The sequence below is a fragment of the Microdochium trichocladiopsis genome, assembly GCF_020744255.1.
Source record: "Microdochium trichocladiopsis strain MPI-CAGE-CH-0230 chromosome Unknown B0I36scaffold_21, whole genome shotgun sequence".
NCBI classification, from domain to species: domain Eukaryota; kingdom Fungi; phylum Ascomycota; class Sordariomycetes; order Xylariales; family Microdochiaceae; genus Microdochium; species Microdochium trichocladiopsis.
Window position 1 is genome coordinate 70,975 of NW_025763564.1, and position 13,714 is coordinate 84,688.

General features: G+C 53.9%; 3 protein-coding genes across 3 annotated transcripts; 1 reads left to right on the top strand and 2 right to left on the bottom strand.

Moving 5' to 3' along the window:
• Nucleotides 1-2,798: 2,798 nt before the first annotated feature.
• Nucleotides 2,799-4,914, top strand: B0I36DRAFT_343082 (GMC oxidoreductase; the record flags this gene model as incomplete). The annotated part of the gene is made up of 1 exon (XM_046156128.1): nt 2,799-4,914. A coding segment is annotated over one exon (1,957 nt), but the record flags the coding sequence as incomplete, so codon positions are not given.
• Nucleotides 4,915-5,067: 153 nt separating this feature from the next.
• On the bottom strand, nt 5,068-9,400 carry B0I36DRAFT_378686 (uncharacterized protein; the record flags this gene model as incomplete). The annotated part of the gene is given in 5 exon segments (XM_046160722.1): nt 5,068-5,190; nt 6,373-6,559; nt 6,611-8,289; nt 8,303-9,109; nt 9,137-9,400. The coding sequence occupies 5 exon segments, from the start codon at nt 9,398-9,400 to the stop codon at nt 5,068-5,070; spliced, it is 3,060 nt and encodes a 1,019-aa protein (XP_046003735.1).
• Nucleotides 9,401-10,609: 1,209 nt separating this feature from the next.
• Nucleotides 10,610-12,444, bottom strand: B0I36DRAFT_356893 (major facilitator superfamily transporter; the record flags this gene model as incomplete). The annotated part of the gene is made up of 4 exons (XM_046157711.1): nt 10,610-10,923; nt 10,995-11,868; nt 11,958-12,134; nt 12,223-12,444. The coding sequence occupies 4 exons, from the start codon at nt 12,442-12,444 to the stop codon at nt 10,610-10,612; spliced, it is 1,587 nt and encodes a 528-aa protein (XP_046003736.1).
• Between the last annotated feature and the right edge of the window lie 1,270 nt (nt 12,445-13,714).

Sequence of the window (13,714 nt, forward strand, 5' to 3'; positions counted from 1 at the left end):
ATCGCAAGCTGGGCCTGGCAGCGGCCCTGTGGTCTGCGCTGCCCTTCTCCCAGGCGCAGGAGTTCTCTGTCGACTTTTTCAACGAGCCTGCGGACCCAAACACCTTCTACTCGGACCAGCATACCTGCCCCCGCGCCTGCGGCGACCTCGCCGCCGACGACTGGGACGTCTTGTCGTCCTTCCAGCGCCTGCGCGTCTGCGACCAGCCCATGATCTTCCAGCTGGGCCTCTACGACAGTGTCGCCGAGGACGAGGCCAACCCGCTCAAGGTCCGCGTCTGCACGACGGGCGACGAGTCCTCGCAGGTCAATGCCCTTTTTGAGCCCGTCATCACCTCTCCCGAAGTCCTCGAGCAGGTTGCTGCCGCTATCCAGCCAAAGTTAGCCCAACATGCGGACGGACGAGTCACTTGCATGACTGGGCTACGGGGCCTTATACCGCCAGAGCTGCGCAGTGTCATCGGCTCCCTGGAACCAGGGGCCAAGATAGTAGAGTTTGTTTCAAACAACCTTCAATTGTTGCTTTTAGGGGGATCAAACCTCCGCGCGATTTGCGCCACCTACCCCTCAACAAATCTGCACCAAAGAGAACCTGTTCACCATCACACCGGACGTCGGCTCACTTTGTGCAAGTGTGGTGTGGCGTACCCCTCGCCCGGAAACCCCCTGTCAGTGAACGGCTGAACCGTGCACTCCTCCCAGCGTGCGGCGTGCCGGCTAGTGCCGTCTCGAGCCACCAGGGCCATTCATCATCCGGCCTTTATGCCGCGAAGCGCGTGGGCACGTAATTACAAGTCTGCTCTGGGTCAATGCGTTCCGGGGCGTTGCGTCGACCCATGCTCATGTCCCTCCCATCTGGCCCACTGACGACAACAATTGTCACTGATTGTTGTGATCAGCACCACTTTCATCGCCCCAAGTAATTACCACGTGACTGTTGCCTGCACCAAATATGTTTAGAAGTCGCAGGACATTTCTGCTCGCGGGTCTGTCCATAGGAGACTGCCTGTGGCAGGAGGAAGTTGCACAGCCCATCAATGTCTTGAGCCCCCGCTGGGACCTACGGACCGAGGAGAAGCTGAAAAGCGAGAAGCGAGCCGTCCGTTCGTCTTGCATACATAGTAGCCTGACTTATAGGCGCCGCGGCCGCGACCTGGCGGCGGACCTATTAACCCCTGGGCTCAGCTCGGTCAAGGCGAAGCACTCGCCAGAAGTCACCGAGACCCGAGCGGCAACCGCCACCACCGCCATGTCTTAGCTCTCAGTTCCGCGGGTTCCTGGGCTAGGTAGGCCTTTTTCCCCGGGGGACTGTTAGCGCAAAGTTTTACGCCGGGCGGCGTCAGCGCTTGGCTGGACTGGTGAGGTGGTATTCGGAGACTATGCGCCACAACTGAGTGAGTGGTTACATGGTCTTTCCCCACACTGCGATTTTCTGCATTGGGTAGTATGTGGCTTGCCGGGACTTCTGCAGTAGCCTTGCAGTCTGCATGTAGCGGGCAGCAAGGAGAGGGTGTGGTCGAGAGTGCGGCAGCCTCTTCCGCTGCAAGGGGCGCAGACGCGCGCACACTTGCGCGCGAAGAACACGCAATCGACACGTGATATGAAGGTGAAGCGGCAGTCGCGCAAGTGAGCTGGCTCAAATTGATGCAATGAAATGTCTCTGTCATACATTACATGTGACGTCGTAAGATTTGCAGCAGGGACGAGGATGATGGTGGCTGTGGTGTTGGTTGGTTCCATGTCCAGAAGAAGTGCTTTTCCTTGGCAATACGATGATGCTCGTATTGAGTCGGCGATTGGACATCAAAAGCACGTGTCCGAGTCCTGCAACTCAAGCAACACCACGGGGGCCGGCAACACAGCGGAGACTGATCCTATCGTGAGGTTACAGTACTGGGTCAACTCGCATTCGGTTGCAGGTGTTGCCGGCAGTCCTGCCCTGCCGACTTCAAGGGGTTGCTCGACAAGCTCCCGAAGTGTGGTCCAAAACCACCTGCTACACTAAAGATTCCGATTGACAGCCTATTCCGCTTGCCCCGTACTGGCCCTGTAATGCGAGCAATCGGAGACCTCTCACAAAACTCCGACTGTGAAGCACCAACAAGCCTGCCGTTGGTAGCGGGCAGGTCAACAGCACAAAGGAGGGATGAAAAGAGAACCGGCCCGCAAGGTGCGTCTCCACTGCGAATGGCCCCCGACTTGTGGAGTAGACTTTGCCCCTGCGTCGTCTCTCACGGCAGTCGTTGCCGTGTTCGGCAGTAGCAATGTCCGCCCCAGGGGACTGGGGGAACAGACCTCTCCACACGTGCGGAAGTTGCACCGCCCGTGCGTTGGGGCACTGTCATTGCTGGCTCTGGCCGTCTCCAAATCCCAGACTGGTAGCTCTGGTCCAGTGGAACTTGTCGCGGGCCGTGTCAAGACGGCACCTGAATGGTCGGCCTGCTTTACAAATCACTGGCTATGGTTGCTGGGGGTGGAAAAGTGCCGTGCCGCCAAGCCCAGGTCTCCTCAGGGGTCTGTCCGAGGCAGGCAAGGGTGACTCCGGATGGAATTCATGGAAGATCCTTCTTTGCAGCGCCGAGGCTCTTCTTGCCCCCATAGGATATAGTAAGACGATCAGACGGCCTTCGTTGCAACTCTCCTGTGCCTCTGATCGCCACGCTTCGACGCTCCCGTCGTGCATCCAGTCATTCCTTCAACCGCATCCAACTGCCATTACACTCTCTTTCCATCGTAAGTGGACCACCCTCTGCTCTGCCAGTGCTTGGCTGCCGTGCTGACAAAGAGACCCAGCAACGCAATGTTTTTCTCCCGCCTGGTCGGCCTTGCCGCCACGGCCGTCTCGGTCGCCACTGCTGTCGACCTGACTGGCTACGAATATGTCGTCGTCGGCTCTGGTGCCGGCGGTGGCCCCGTCGCTGCCCGCCTTGCCATGGCCGGCCACAAGACCCTGCTGCTTGAGGCTGGTGACGACCAGGGCGCCAACGTCAACTACACCATCCCGGCCTACTCTGCCAGATCCTCCGAGGATGAGGCCCTCGCCTGGAACTTCTTTGTCCGCCACTATAAGGACGACGCCCGCCAGGCCCGCGACTTCAAGACCAGCTACGAGACCCCTGATGGCAGCATCTACACGGGCCTCAGCCCGCCTGCGGGCTCCAAGATGCTCGGCACGCTCTACCCGCGTACCGGCACTCTCGGTGGCTGCACCGCCCACAACGCCCTCATTGCCGTGTACCCCCACCGCTCCGACTTTGAGTACATCCGCCAGGTGACCGGCGACGACTCGTGGGCCGCCGACAAGATGCGCTCGTACTTCACCAAGATGGAGAAGAACCAGTACCTCCTGCCCCTGATCCCCGGCCAGGGCTACAAGGGCTGGCTCCAGACCGAGACGGCTCCCCTGACCATCCCGCTCGGCGACCCTTCGCTCCTCAGCGTCCTCACTGGCGGTGCCTTTGCCCTTGGCAACCTCACCCAGAACATCTTCAACCTCGCCACCCTGCTCGCCGGCAACGCCAATGCCGACAGCGAGGCCCGTGACACCAAGCCCGGCTTCTACCAGATCCCCCTCTCCACCAACGATGGCCACCGTGTCGGCTCCCGCGAGTTCGTCCTCGCTGTCGCCAACGCTGTCAAGGCCGACGGGTCCAAGATGTACCCGCTTGACCTCAAGATGAACACCCACGTCACCAAGATCACCTTTGACCAGACCGTCACTCCTCCCCGTGCCACCGGCGTCGAGTTCCTCGAGGGCTCGTACCTCTACCGCGCCAGCCCCCGCTCCCGCAACGCCGGCGCCGGTGTTGCTGGCACTGCCACTGCCTCGCGCGAAGTCATTGTTGCCGGTGGTGTCTACAACTCTCCCCAGCTCCTCAAGCTGAGCGGTGTCGGCCCTGCCGCCGAGCTCAAGTCTTTCGGCATCCCCGTCATCTCCGACCTGCCCGGCGTCGGCACCAACCTCCAGGACCACTACGAGATCTCTGTCCAGGCCCGCGCCAACAAGGACTTTTCCGCCCTGAATGGCTGCACCTTCGGCCAGCGTGGCGACACCATCGGCACTGGTGAGGACCCTTGCCTCGACCGCTGGAACAAGCCCGTCCTCGGCGACCGTGGCATCTACTCGTCTTCTGGTCTGGCCGCCACCATGTTCTACAAGTCGTCCACCTCGCCCAAGGACTTTGACATCTTCGCCTTCGGCGGCCCCGTCAGCTTCCGCGGCTACTACCCCGGCTACGCCAACGACGCCACCCGCGACCACGACATCTTCTCCTGGGCCATCCTCAAGGCGCACCCCCGCAACAACGCCGGCTCCGTCCTCCTCCGCTCCGCCGACCCTCTCGACGTCCCCGAGATCACATTCAACTACTTTGACACTGGCTCCAGCGCCTCCGGTGCCGAAGACGACCTGACTGCCATGGCCGAGGCCGTCAAGCTCACCCGTGACGCCTTCAAGCGCCAGCTCGTGCCCACCACTGAGATCCTCCCCGGCGCCAAGGTCAAGTCGGACAAGGAAATCAAGACCTACATCAAGGACGCCACCTGGGGCCACCATGCCTCGTCCACCTGCCCCATCGGCGCCGACAACGACCCCATGGCCGTCCTCGACTCTAGCTTCCGCGTCCGCGGTGTCGCTGGCCTCCGTGTCGTCGACGCGTCCGTCTACCCCCGCATCCCCGGCACCTTCACCGCCGTCTCCACCTACATGGTCGGCGAGAAGGCCGCTGATGTCATCCTCGCCGGTCTCAAGGCTTAAGCGTGGGGTCTGTCTCTTTTGAAGTTTCGTGGATACGAAGGAAGCATGATGGGAATGAGGATGGAAGTATTTAGATACCCGTGCGAAAGCTCAAATACGTCCCAAAAGCGCACAAGTATGATCACGTAGTGTAGCAATGAAGACTTTTTACATGTTGAATTTGATCACTTTTCTGCATACGTGTTTGATGCACTTGTTCATCCCCCAAGACCATCATTGATCATGTCAAAGCTGATGCAGCCTGTGATTTGCTTCCAGCAACAAGCTGTGCGTGGAGATCGGGACGCGCCATCGGCAAAGGCCTAGCTCTTATCACAGCCTGCTACGTGACCAGACCACTACATCATCAGCCACTTGCTCATGCCACCACTTGATGCCATAATTAGCCAAGATGTGGCGCTCTACTGCTGACGGTCTGCAAACCACCCAGAATGGCTGAGGTGCATGATAATTTCGTGCACGAAATTGCACGGGTCACGTAATAGTCAAGCCGCGGAAATATTGGTAATGTGATCGGCACGGCCAGCCAACACTCCAGACACACTATTGCCTCAGACATACTATTGTGAGCTAATGCCAGTTCAAAAATGAGATCTTGTATATGTCGCGCCAATTGACCTGACGGTGTTCTAGAAAAGTTTCCTACCGTTTTTCTCTCAGTTTTGGACACATAGTATTAAGACAAACATACAACCCTCCGAACCCTCTGAACCCTCTGAACCCTCTGAACTACGAACAAATTATAAGTCTAGAATTAAGAGAAAAAGTTTGAAATCCTGCGTTTGTACCGCTACCCGTCATCGACCTCAATGGGGCTGAAGTAGATTAGCTTATTATAATCAAAAGCCGGGTTTGTACGTGCAACCCGGGACGGTAGCATGGAAGCATTTCTGCTTTTGATTCTCGCCAACCTTCGCAATGAGAAGCATTTCATGATCTCAATATATAATAAAAATGTGGTCATAATGGTCACGAAAATGACAATGATGTGTGATGCTCAATTCATTCTGAACACTTTTCACGATACGTGGCAATGGTACGTAACAATATCAGCAGTCGCACAAGAATTCATCTATATTGTAGATAGCGTTTTCGTTCTAGTAGTTGTCAAGGAGGAAACGAGTTGCTGGAATTCCAGCCCATCGAGTCAAGCAATCTTGTCGCCCTCAAGAACTACATTCTGCAGGAGAAATACGAATGCAGCCACCAAGACTCCAAACACACTTCTGAACACACAACGAAACATCGTGATCCCGAGATCATCGTCCCACCCATCAGCTTGCCCGCCTGAAACATCTGCCTTGCTTCATCCAAACACTTCGCTTGCACTGCAACGCTCTTGAGTCATGGCACAAACATCAACATTACCGATCTGTCTGCCCACACACGCACATGACTCTCTGGCCAGCAAAACGAACGCACCGTTGTCAAATATTCCACCTTTGTTTCGTTTACCCCCTTGTATTGTGCAATCACGCGATGCCAAGCCATGTCTGGCATGGTCAAGGCTCAGCATTGCAGCTTCGGCTCGGCGATTTGTGTGCAGGCATGCATGTGAGCATGCACGTACAACACGTCGCGTGGCATATCCACACCCGCCAGTAGACCAGATCCAACAGCGATGCTCCACTGTAGACCGCTCTGGGGAGGTCGGCGTTCAGAGGCAGTCGAAATGGAGAAGGGAGTGCCACCGAAGAATATGATGAGTACCTGACCTCCGCATAGAATGATGTTTATTCCAATAAAGAACCAGTGCCTCGTCAGACCCTCGAAGATATTCAATTTATCGTCGGATCGCCGATTGCTGAAGATCATGTTAGCTCAGTCAGCGCCATTATTCAACGAGAACACTTACTTCCACAAATTGAAAATTTGCATCCACACGAAAGTGTTAAACACGATGGCCTGCATATATTCCTGTTCTTCAGCTATCGCAAGTTGTGTCGCAGTGTAGTAGAGCGCGAATGTAACAGCCAGCTGGTATATGGCTTGACCGATAATCATATTCCACATGGCTGGAGAAATAATCCCAGAATCCCTCCTATCAGGGCTACGATCAAGTACACTTTTCTGAGGGGGGCCTGTTGCAAGCGCAAGAGCGGCGAGCGTGTCCATGATCAGCTTGAGCCAGAGGAGTTGCACAGCGGTGAACAAAGATTGCTGGCGAGCGCTGACCACGGCAGTAGAGAATACGAGGACGGCGACAACGATAGTAATAGTGAGGTGGAATTGAAGAAAGCGCTTGACCGCGTCCTTGACTGCTCTACTCCACTTTAGAGCCTTGACAATGCTGGTAAAATTGTCATCCATAAGCATGATGGAAGAAGCTTGCTTGGCTATGTCGGTGCCAGCAATACCCATGGAGAGACCAACATCGGCTGGTTCTAGCGCAGGCGCATCATTGGTTACATAACCAGTGACAGCAACAGTCTTACCAAGGTCTTCGAGGCGCCGCACCAGGATCCGCTTGTCTTCGGGGCTCGACCGTGCGAGAACATGCAGGCGGGGAATGATTTCGTTCTGTTGGTCCTTGTCAAGTTTCCGGAACTCTGTGCCTTCCATCATAATGCCCTCGTCGTGAAGAATGCCACACTGCTTGGCAATAGCGCCAGCGGTTAGCTTATTGTCACCAGTAATCATACGTACGACCACACCAGCGCTTTGGCATTCTCTTACAGCCTCGGGAACGCCGGGTCGTAAGGGATCCTGGATTCCAACGAGTCCAATGAAGCACATGTTCTTGAACACATCTTCGAACAGAGCTTCACTCTTGTTGTCCTCACTTCGTCGGGCCGCTTGCGGAGGCCAACTCTCGAAATCGCGGTATGCGAGGACAATCGTTTTCAGAGAATGTGAGCAATATTCCTCAATCAGCCTATTGATTCCGTCCTCGTCACAGGCTTGAATGGGACCGTTGCTGATATCTTGGTCTGGGCGCTTAAGCAGCTGGGTGCATTTGCTGAGTATAATCTCTGACGCGCCCTTGACGTACAGGCGTGCCTTCCCGTATTCTAGCTGCGTGACTACATCCATACACATCCGACTAGAGTCGAAAGGAATATGCTGCAGAATCTTGACGTTGGCGCGCTCTTCACTGACAGAGCCCATGGCGAGAAATTCTCGTGCGAACATAATAAGTGCTTTGTCAATCTTCGATCCAATGAAGGTATAGACCCCATTCACGTTACCGTCAGAAGCCGTCGAGTTGAGCGCGATAGACTTCAGCAGAAGATCTTGAGTATCTTTGGCAAGTCCGGAAGCGAGCTCCTGGGGTGTGCACTCCTGGGCTGCTTTCCCAGTAGCTGCCCCTGGGAAGCCTTTAAAGCGACGCTGAGTACCAACGACACCTGCTACCACGGCCGTCTTGTTTTGAGTAAGCGTATCGGTCTTGTCCGAGCAAATTGTCGTCACGTTCCCCATGGCTTCGCACGCCTTTAGATGACGAACAAGAATGTTTTTTTTCAACATACGTGTGGTAGCAAAAGCGAAAGAAAGCGTGAGCGCGAGCGGCAACCCACCCCGGAACAGCCACGACTATAAATGTAACGACAACAATTAGGATGTCCAATAGCTCCCGGCCCTTAGTAGATGCTGTGGCCGTATTCTGTGGGAGTTTGGTGCAGAACCTGACAAGCAGGATGATGAAGAGAACCAGACCAACTGTGCCACCGAGTTTGGCAATCCTCTCGGCAATGTTATTGAGCTTCGACTGGAGGGGTGTGAGCTCGCGATCCTCATTGAGCGAGATTAAAGTCTTGCCGTAACTTGAGTGAACCCCCATCTCAGTGCACAGAAGAGTGCCTTCGCCCTTAGTGACGCGAGTACCCGATTCAACAAATGAATCTTCCGCTGCTGCCTTTTCCTCAGTAAGGACCATTTCCGTGGGCACTTTTCGGACATCTACGCCACCCATCGCTTGGGATTCGTCACAACTGACGTCTTTCCCTTGAATCAGCAAGCCACTGACAGGGACCACATCTGCTTGTTTGATATGAAGAATTTCGCCTTCGAGAATGTTGAGAGCTGAGATTTTGATCATCCTTCCGGCACGGGTGACTTTGACGCTCTTGTCCCTCGAGAACTGTCGCTCCTTTTGCCAGTCGTTCACTGCACCAACGAGAACTACCACAGTCACGGCTACTATGATGGACACGCTCTCGATCCAAGTTGTCGATATATCCGCGACCGGGTGTTTTCCAGTGAGCTTTTGGTACAGTGCAATGCCTAGCGAAATCATCACGGCAATGGTCAGCAGTATCAAGGCCTTGTCATTGCACGTGATCAACAAGAACTTCAAGAAGCTCCCGCCATTCTTTCTGGGTACTCTGCTGTCCTCGTACAACCGGTTTCGGTCCTAGAAAGACCCAGCCTGATCGCGAACTGTGGGACGGCTCTGATAGTGCTCGTACAAACCCATAGTCCTATTCCATGGAGGAGCCATATCCCCATCTATCTGACATCCACCTGGACTCAGATCTGTCCCGTTACTCTTGCGCAGAGCCCTGTCGATCCCGCTCGGGCCACCGAGCTTGTTAATCGCGGCAAGGCTCTTCGAATTGAATTTTCTGTTGATCACATCTTGTGCAGGCCCTGGGTGTTGCATGTCAACGATAAAGTCCTGTGAATCCGGATCAAGATGGACCATTATACTACCATTTCTGGGAGTAGCACTCCCTTGCAGATCAAAATCCCGAGCTTCACTTATATGTCTTATTAGCGTGGACTGTGCCCGCAGTGATGCGCGGAATTACTAACTGCCACGTTGGTCAGATCACATAAAACCGGTTTATGCAAGCTACCTATGAATAACAATGACAGGAGCTGTTTCCTTACACTGACTCTAAGTGGGAACTTACCTTGTCTGACTGTGCAGCCGAATTAAGACTAATAGTAGGAGCGAGTCATGGCCGTAACTAATAGTTTTGGCACTCGAAGCGCCATCTAGAGTGCAGCCGCCGTCATAATCTGCACCTTGGCGCACAACGACGTCCATGGTGTCTCTCTTAAGGGCCAGAGGTCCGTCGTCTCCTGCAACAGCAGTCGCTATTGGACTTGGAGGATATTATAGCTCCACTTGCATTTGCAAACAGCTGTGTAACTCGGTTAAAGACGATGGTCCATACAAGCGCAATGGAGGTGGTCCGCTAGGTCGGGATTCGCCCGAGAAGACGTTTAAGATGATCTGGCCGTAGGACCGCCACCTGCACATTCTCCAGGCCGGCCATTGTCTTCATCGCCGCCGTCGGGCGGCGAACCGGACATGGCTTTACCAAACGGGAACGACGAGTGTGATGGTTACGTCATAGAAACCAATCAACATCTCAATTCTCTTGAATTCGGGAGCTGAGCAGCTGTCGAGTGAAACAGCGACGCAATCTGAGACACTGGCTACGTGTAGGCCGTCATTTTCAAATAAGACGGGAAGTTCGCTTCAAAAGTCCTGCTGCATCACTACACACTCAGGGGCTTGAACAGGTCGGTAGTAAAGTGGTAGTTGAAGTTGGAAACGTCAATGTCTGCCACTAGAGGGCAATATGGCGATCAGCGGGACGAGGAAGCCTGCCTTGGTAAACGCTTGCCTACGCCTGGGATGATTCTCGGGCCTCTACCTCCTTCTCTAGCCTACTGGCAGCGCAATTACGTGAGTCTTATCCATGGGGCCTGCGGAAGCCGAGGCATCGTTTCGTCACGAGGGGAGCCTTTCTTGTGATGCATACACCAATCGGCACATTTTTTGGTCCGTCTACGGCGCCTTTAATTAACTGCACTATAATTCCTTGGGACCAGGTCGCTCCTTTCCCCTCAACTTAGCAACGCCGTCTGCATCACAAAGATGGGTGTGGTTTCAGCCGACTCAAGCGGCACCACATGCAGCCTTGAGGGGCTCCCCGCTCAGCCTTTTCCACGAACTGGCCAAGCTAGCCACAAAGGCCAAGCCGGCCGCCGCGGTGGAGATGGCAAAAACGACTCTGATGCCTTCCATGTAAGCCTGTAGGATACCGGGGACCTGGGCGGCGGGGAAAGCTGTCTGGATCTGCGTCGCGCCTGTAGCAATCACCATCTCCGGAGGGACTGCCGGGACATACTCTTTGAGATTTCTTAGGAGCTCATTGACAAATGCTGATTGCGCGCCCGAGAGGAGGAACGCACTGCCAAGGGTCTGGAAAACTAATAACAAGCATAACTATTAGTCCTTAGGTACGCGGATAAGTAGGAAGGGACTGGGAATTGGTAATTACACATAATAATGGATGTAGTTAAAGCTAAATCCTCAGTTGCAGCATTGCCTTGGGCATGGATCATTGGGACCTGGATAGCCAGACCAAAACCAGCTCCGGCGAGAACCTGGTAAGCAGTCAACTTGCTCTCATCCGCGCCGATCTTGAGAGTGCACATAAGCCCTGCACTAATTGCCCCAAGCGCACAACCACCCGCCATAAGCGGTATTGTAATGCCAGTTTTCGAGATGAACACTCCCGAAAGGATGGTAGCAAAGGTGACAGCGAGAATGATTGGAATGTTGCGCAATCCGGATGTGCTTGGGGAATCATTGTTGATACTCTGGAAGTAGATGGGCAGATAGTAGATAATGATGAGGTAGGCAGAGCCTAGGACAGAGCCGCAGAGTGCATTTACCCAGACAGTCCTTTTCTTTATGACGCGTGGAACTACCATGGAGCGCTCACCGTTGAACGCCTGCCAGGCAGTGAAAACGACAATAATGACAGCAAATCCGGCAAGAAGACCGGCCACAGTGTTTGAGCTCCACGAGTGGCTCTGGCCACCATACTGGACAGCCAAGATGAAAGCGACAGTGGCTCCCATAATCAGGAGAATGCCGAAGGGATCCATTTGAAGGAGTTTCTCCTGAAGAGAAACCTCGACTGGCTTTAACTTGCTTGGGGTCGTAAAGAATAGGAGGATGATAGTGCCCGACAGAGTGCCGATGGGCAAGTTGACGTAGAAGCACCATCTCCAGGAAGCGTGGTCGGTGAAGGCGCCTCCAATAAGGGGGCCGGCGACGGAGGCAATGCCGTAAGAAGCACCCAGGATCCCAGTGAACAATGGACGATGGGCTCGGCGGCGAACGCGATGAGGGTGTAGCACCCAGAACTGAGTCCCGCAGCACCGATACCTGCGATGCTGCGCCCTACGATAAAGGCGCCCGAGTTTGGTGCAATACCACACAGAAGACTACCAACCTCGAAGATGAGCATGGCAACAAGGAAGGCGGTCTTGAGATGGAAGTACGTATAGGCCTTGCCCCATGCTGACTGGAAGCCGGCGATGGTCATGAAGAATGCAGAGCCGTACCAGGCAACGTCGGAAAGACCTGTGAACTCGTCTGTGATCTTAGGAATGGCTGTAGCAACGATTGTCTGCTTGATATGTTAGTCCGATTGGCATTGATTGCGTTCCATTTGTGTCATTTGGGAAGACTGGGTAGTTGGGCGATAGGGTTCTGACCATGTCGAGTGCGACAAAGAATATGCTCAAGCCTAAAGCAAGAGCAATGAAGAACAAGGACATGCCGGAAGGATAGTCGCCATGTTCATCAGCGGTCTTGACCTCACTTTCGGCATTATCTTCGACCCCCGGAATGTCGGTAATGGCGCGATCGTCGTCTCCTGTTGCCAATTCCAGATCGCACGTCACGCCTGGCCTCTTATCATTCAATGTAACTGCCATGATGAAAGCTAAGTTCGAATTTTAGCGACTGAGTACTGTGTTAGGACACCGAGACAGCGAATGACACGACGTGCAGCTTGACGCAATGAAGAACGGGCGAAGGAAGCTATACAGGTTGAATATGTCGGGGAACTTAAAGTTTCGTTCCCCTGGCCGTAGTCTTAAATTCAGATTCGTTCTTCGGAGCTGTTACAACACAAATGCGTCGTGAAAACATGTGTTTCCGAGAGTATCTGCCGCGGTGGATGCCATGGCGTGTATGCTTCCTACTAGAGCAAATAGGAGATAAGGAACCAAGGTGCTTCGAAATGTGCTTATGCTGGCCCATACTGCTTGTTTGTTTCCAATGTGTTGTTTGCTCATGAGCATGCCTTTACTGCTTGTCCCATCCCTTTGTAATTTCTGAGTAATCCCTACGCCTGGCGAAAAGGGCAATGCCTAGTAGATCACCCGCTAGAGTCTTGGTCTTCAGCTAAGTCCACTGAATTCCCACGGTCGGACATGAGTAGCTCTTACGTAAAGAAGCTAGTGGAGGCTAAACTATTGAAAGGTTGCCCATGCTAGTAAGTAGAGGCTACATTGCTACTGCTAAGCTTCCTATGGAGAATGTTCTTCGATCAGTTCTATAAGAACCGCCTAGTTTATCGCACCTCCGTCATCAGGCACGGGTGATATTGTACACTTACTCATTAGGAAACCCATTCTCTTCTAAACATGAAGATCATCACGGACATGCTAAACCCACATGGAGGCTGCCATCGTCCGCCGCGACACGGTATGATCGTGACTCCATAACGAGCCATGACCCATGATCGGTCGTTCCAGGCCAGGGAAGAGAGCGGCTTTAGTCTTGGCATAGAAGTTTCATTCGTGTGACTAACCCGACCACTGTACGCTGTAGTCGTCCTTTCAAAGCAGTGAATTATGAGGGCATTTAAGAGGCTGATCCTTCAGACACCTAGTCACAACTACTATATAGTTCCACAACATTAGTGATCTTTTCGAATGCTGCCTCATCTTTTAGATCCACCCCGGGGATGATGTTATGGACCTGGCCGCGTCTGAGTTACGGGTTGGTCTTCTTTGTGATGATTCTTGCGATTCTTGTGGTTGTGGTGGTTGTGGTGGTTGTGGTGGTTGTGGTGGTTGTGGTGGTTGTGGTGGTTGTGGTGGTTGTGGTGGTTGTGGTGGTTGTGGTGGTTGTGGTGGTTGTGGTGGTTGTGGTGGTTGTGGTGGTTGTGGTGGTTTCGACTTTTTATAAGATTCCGAC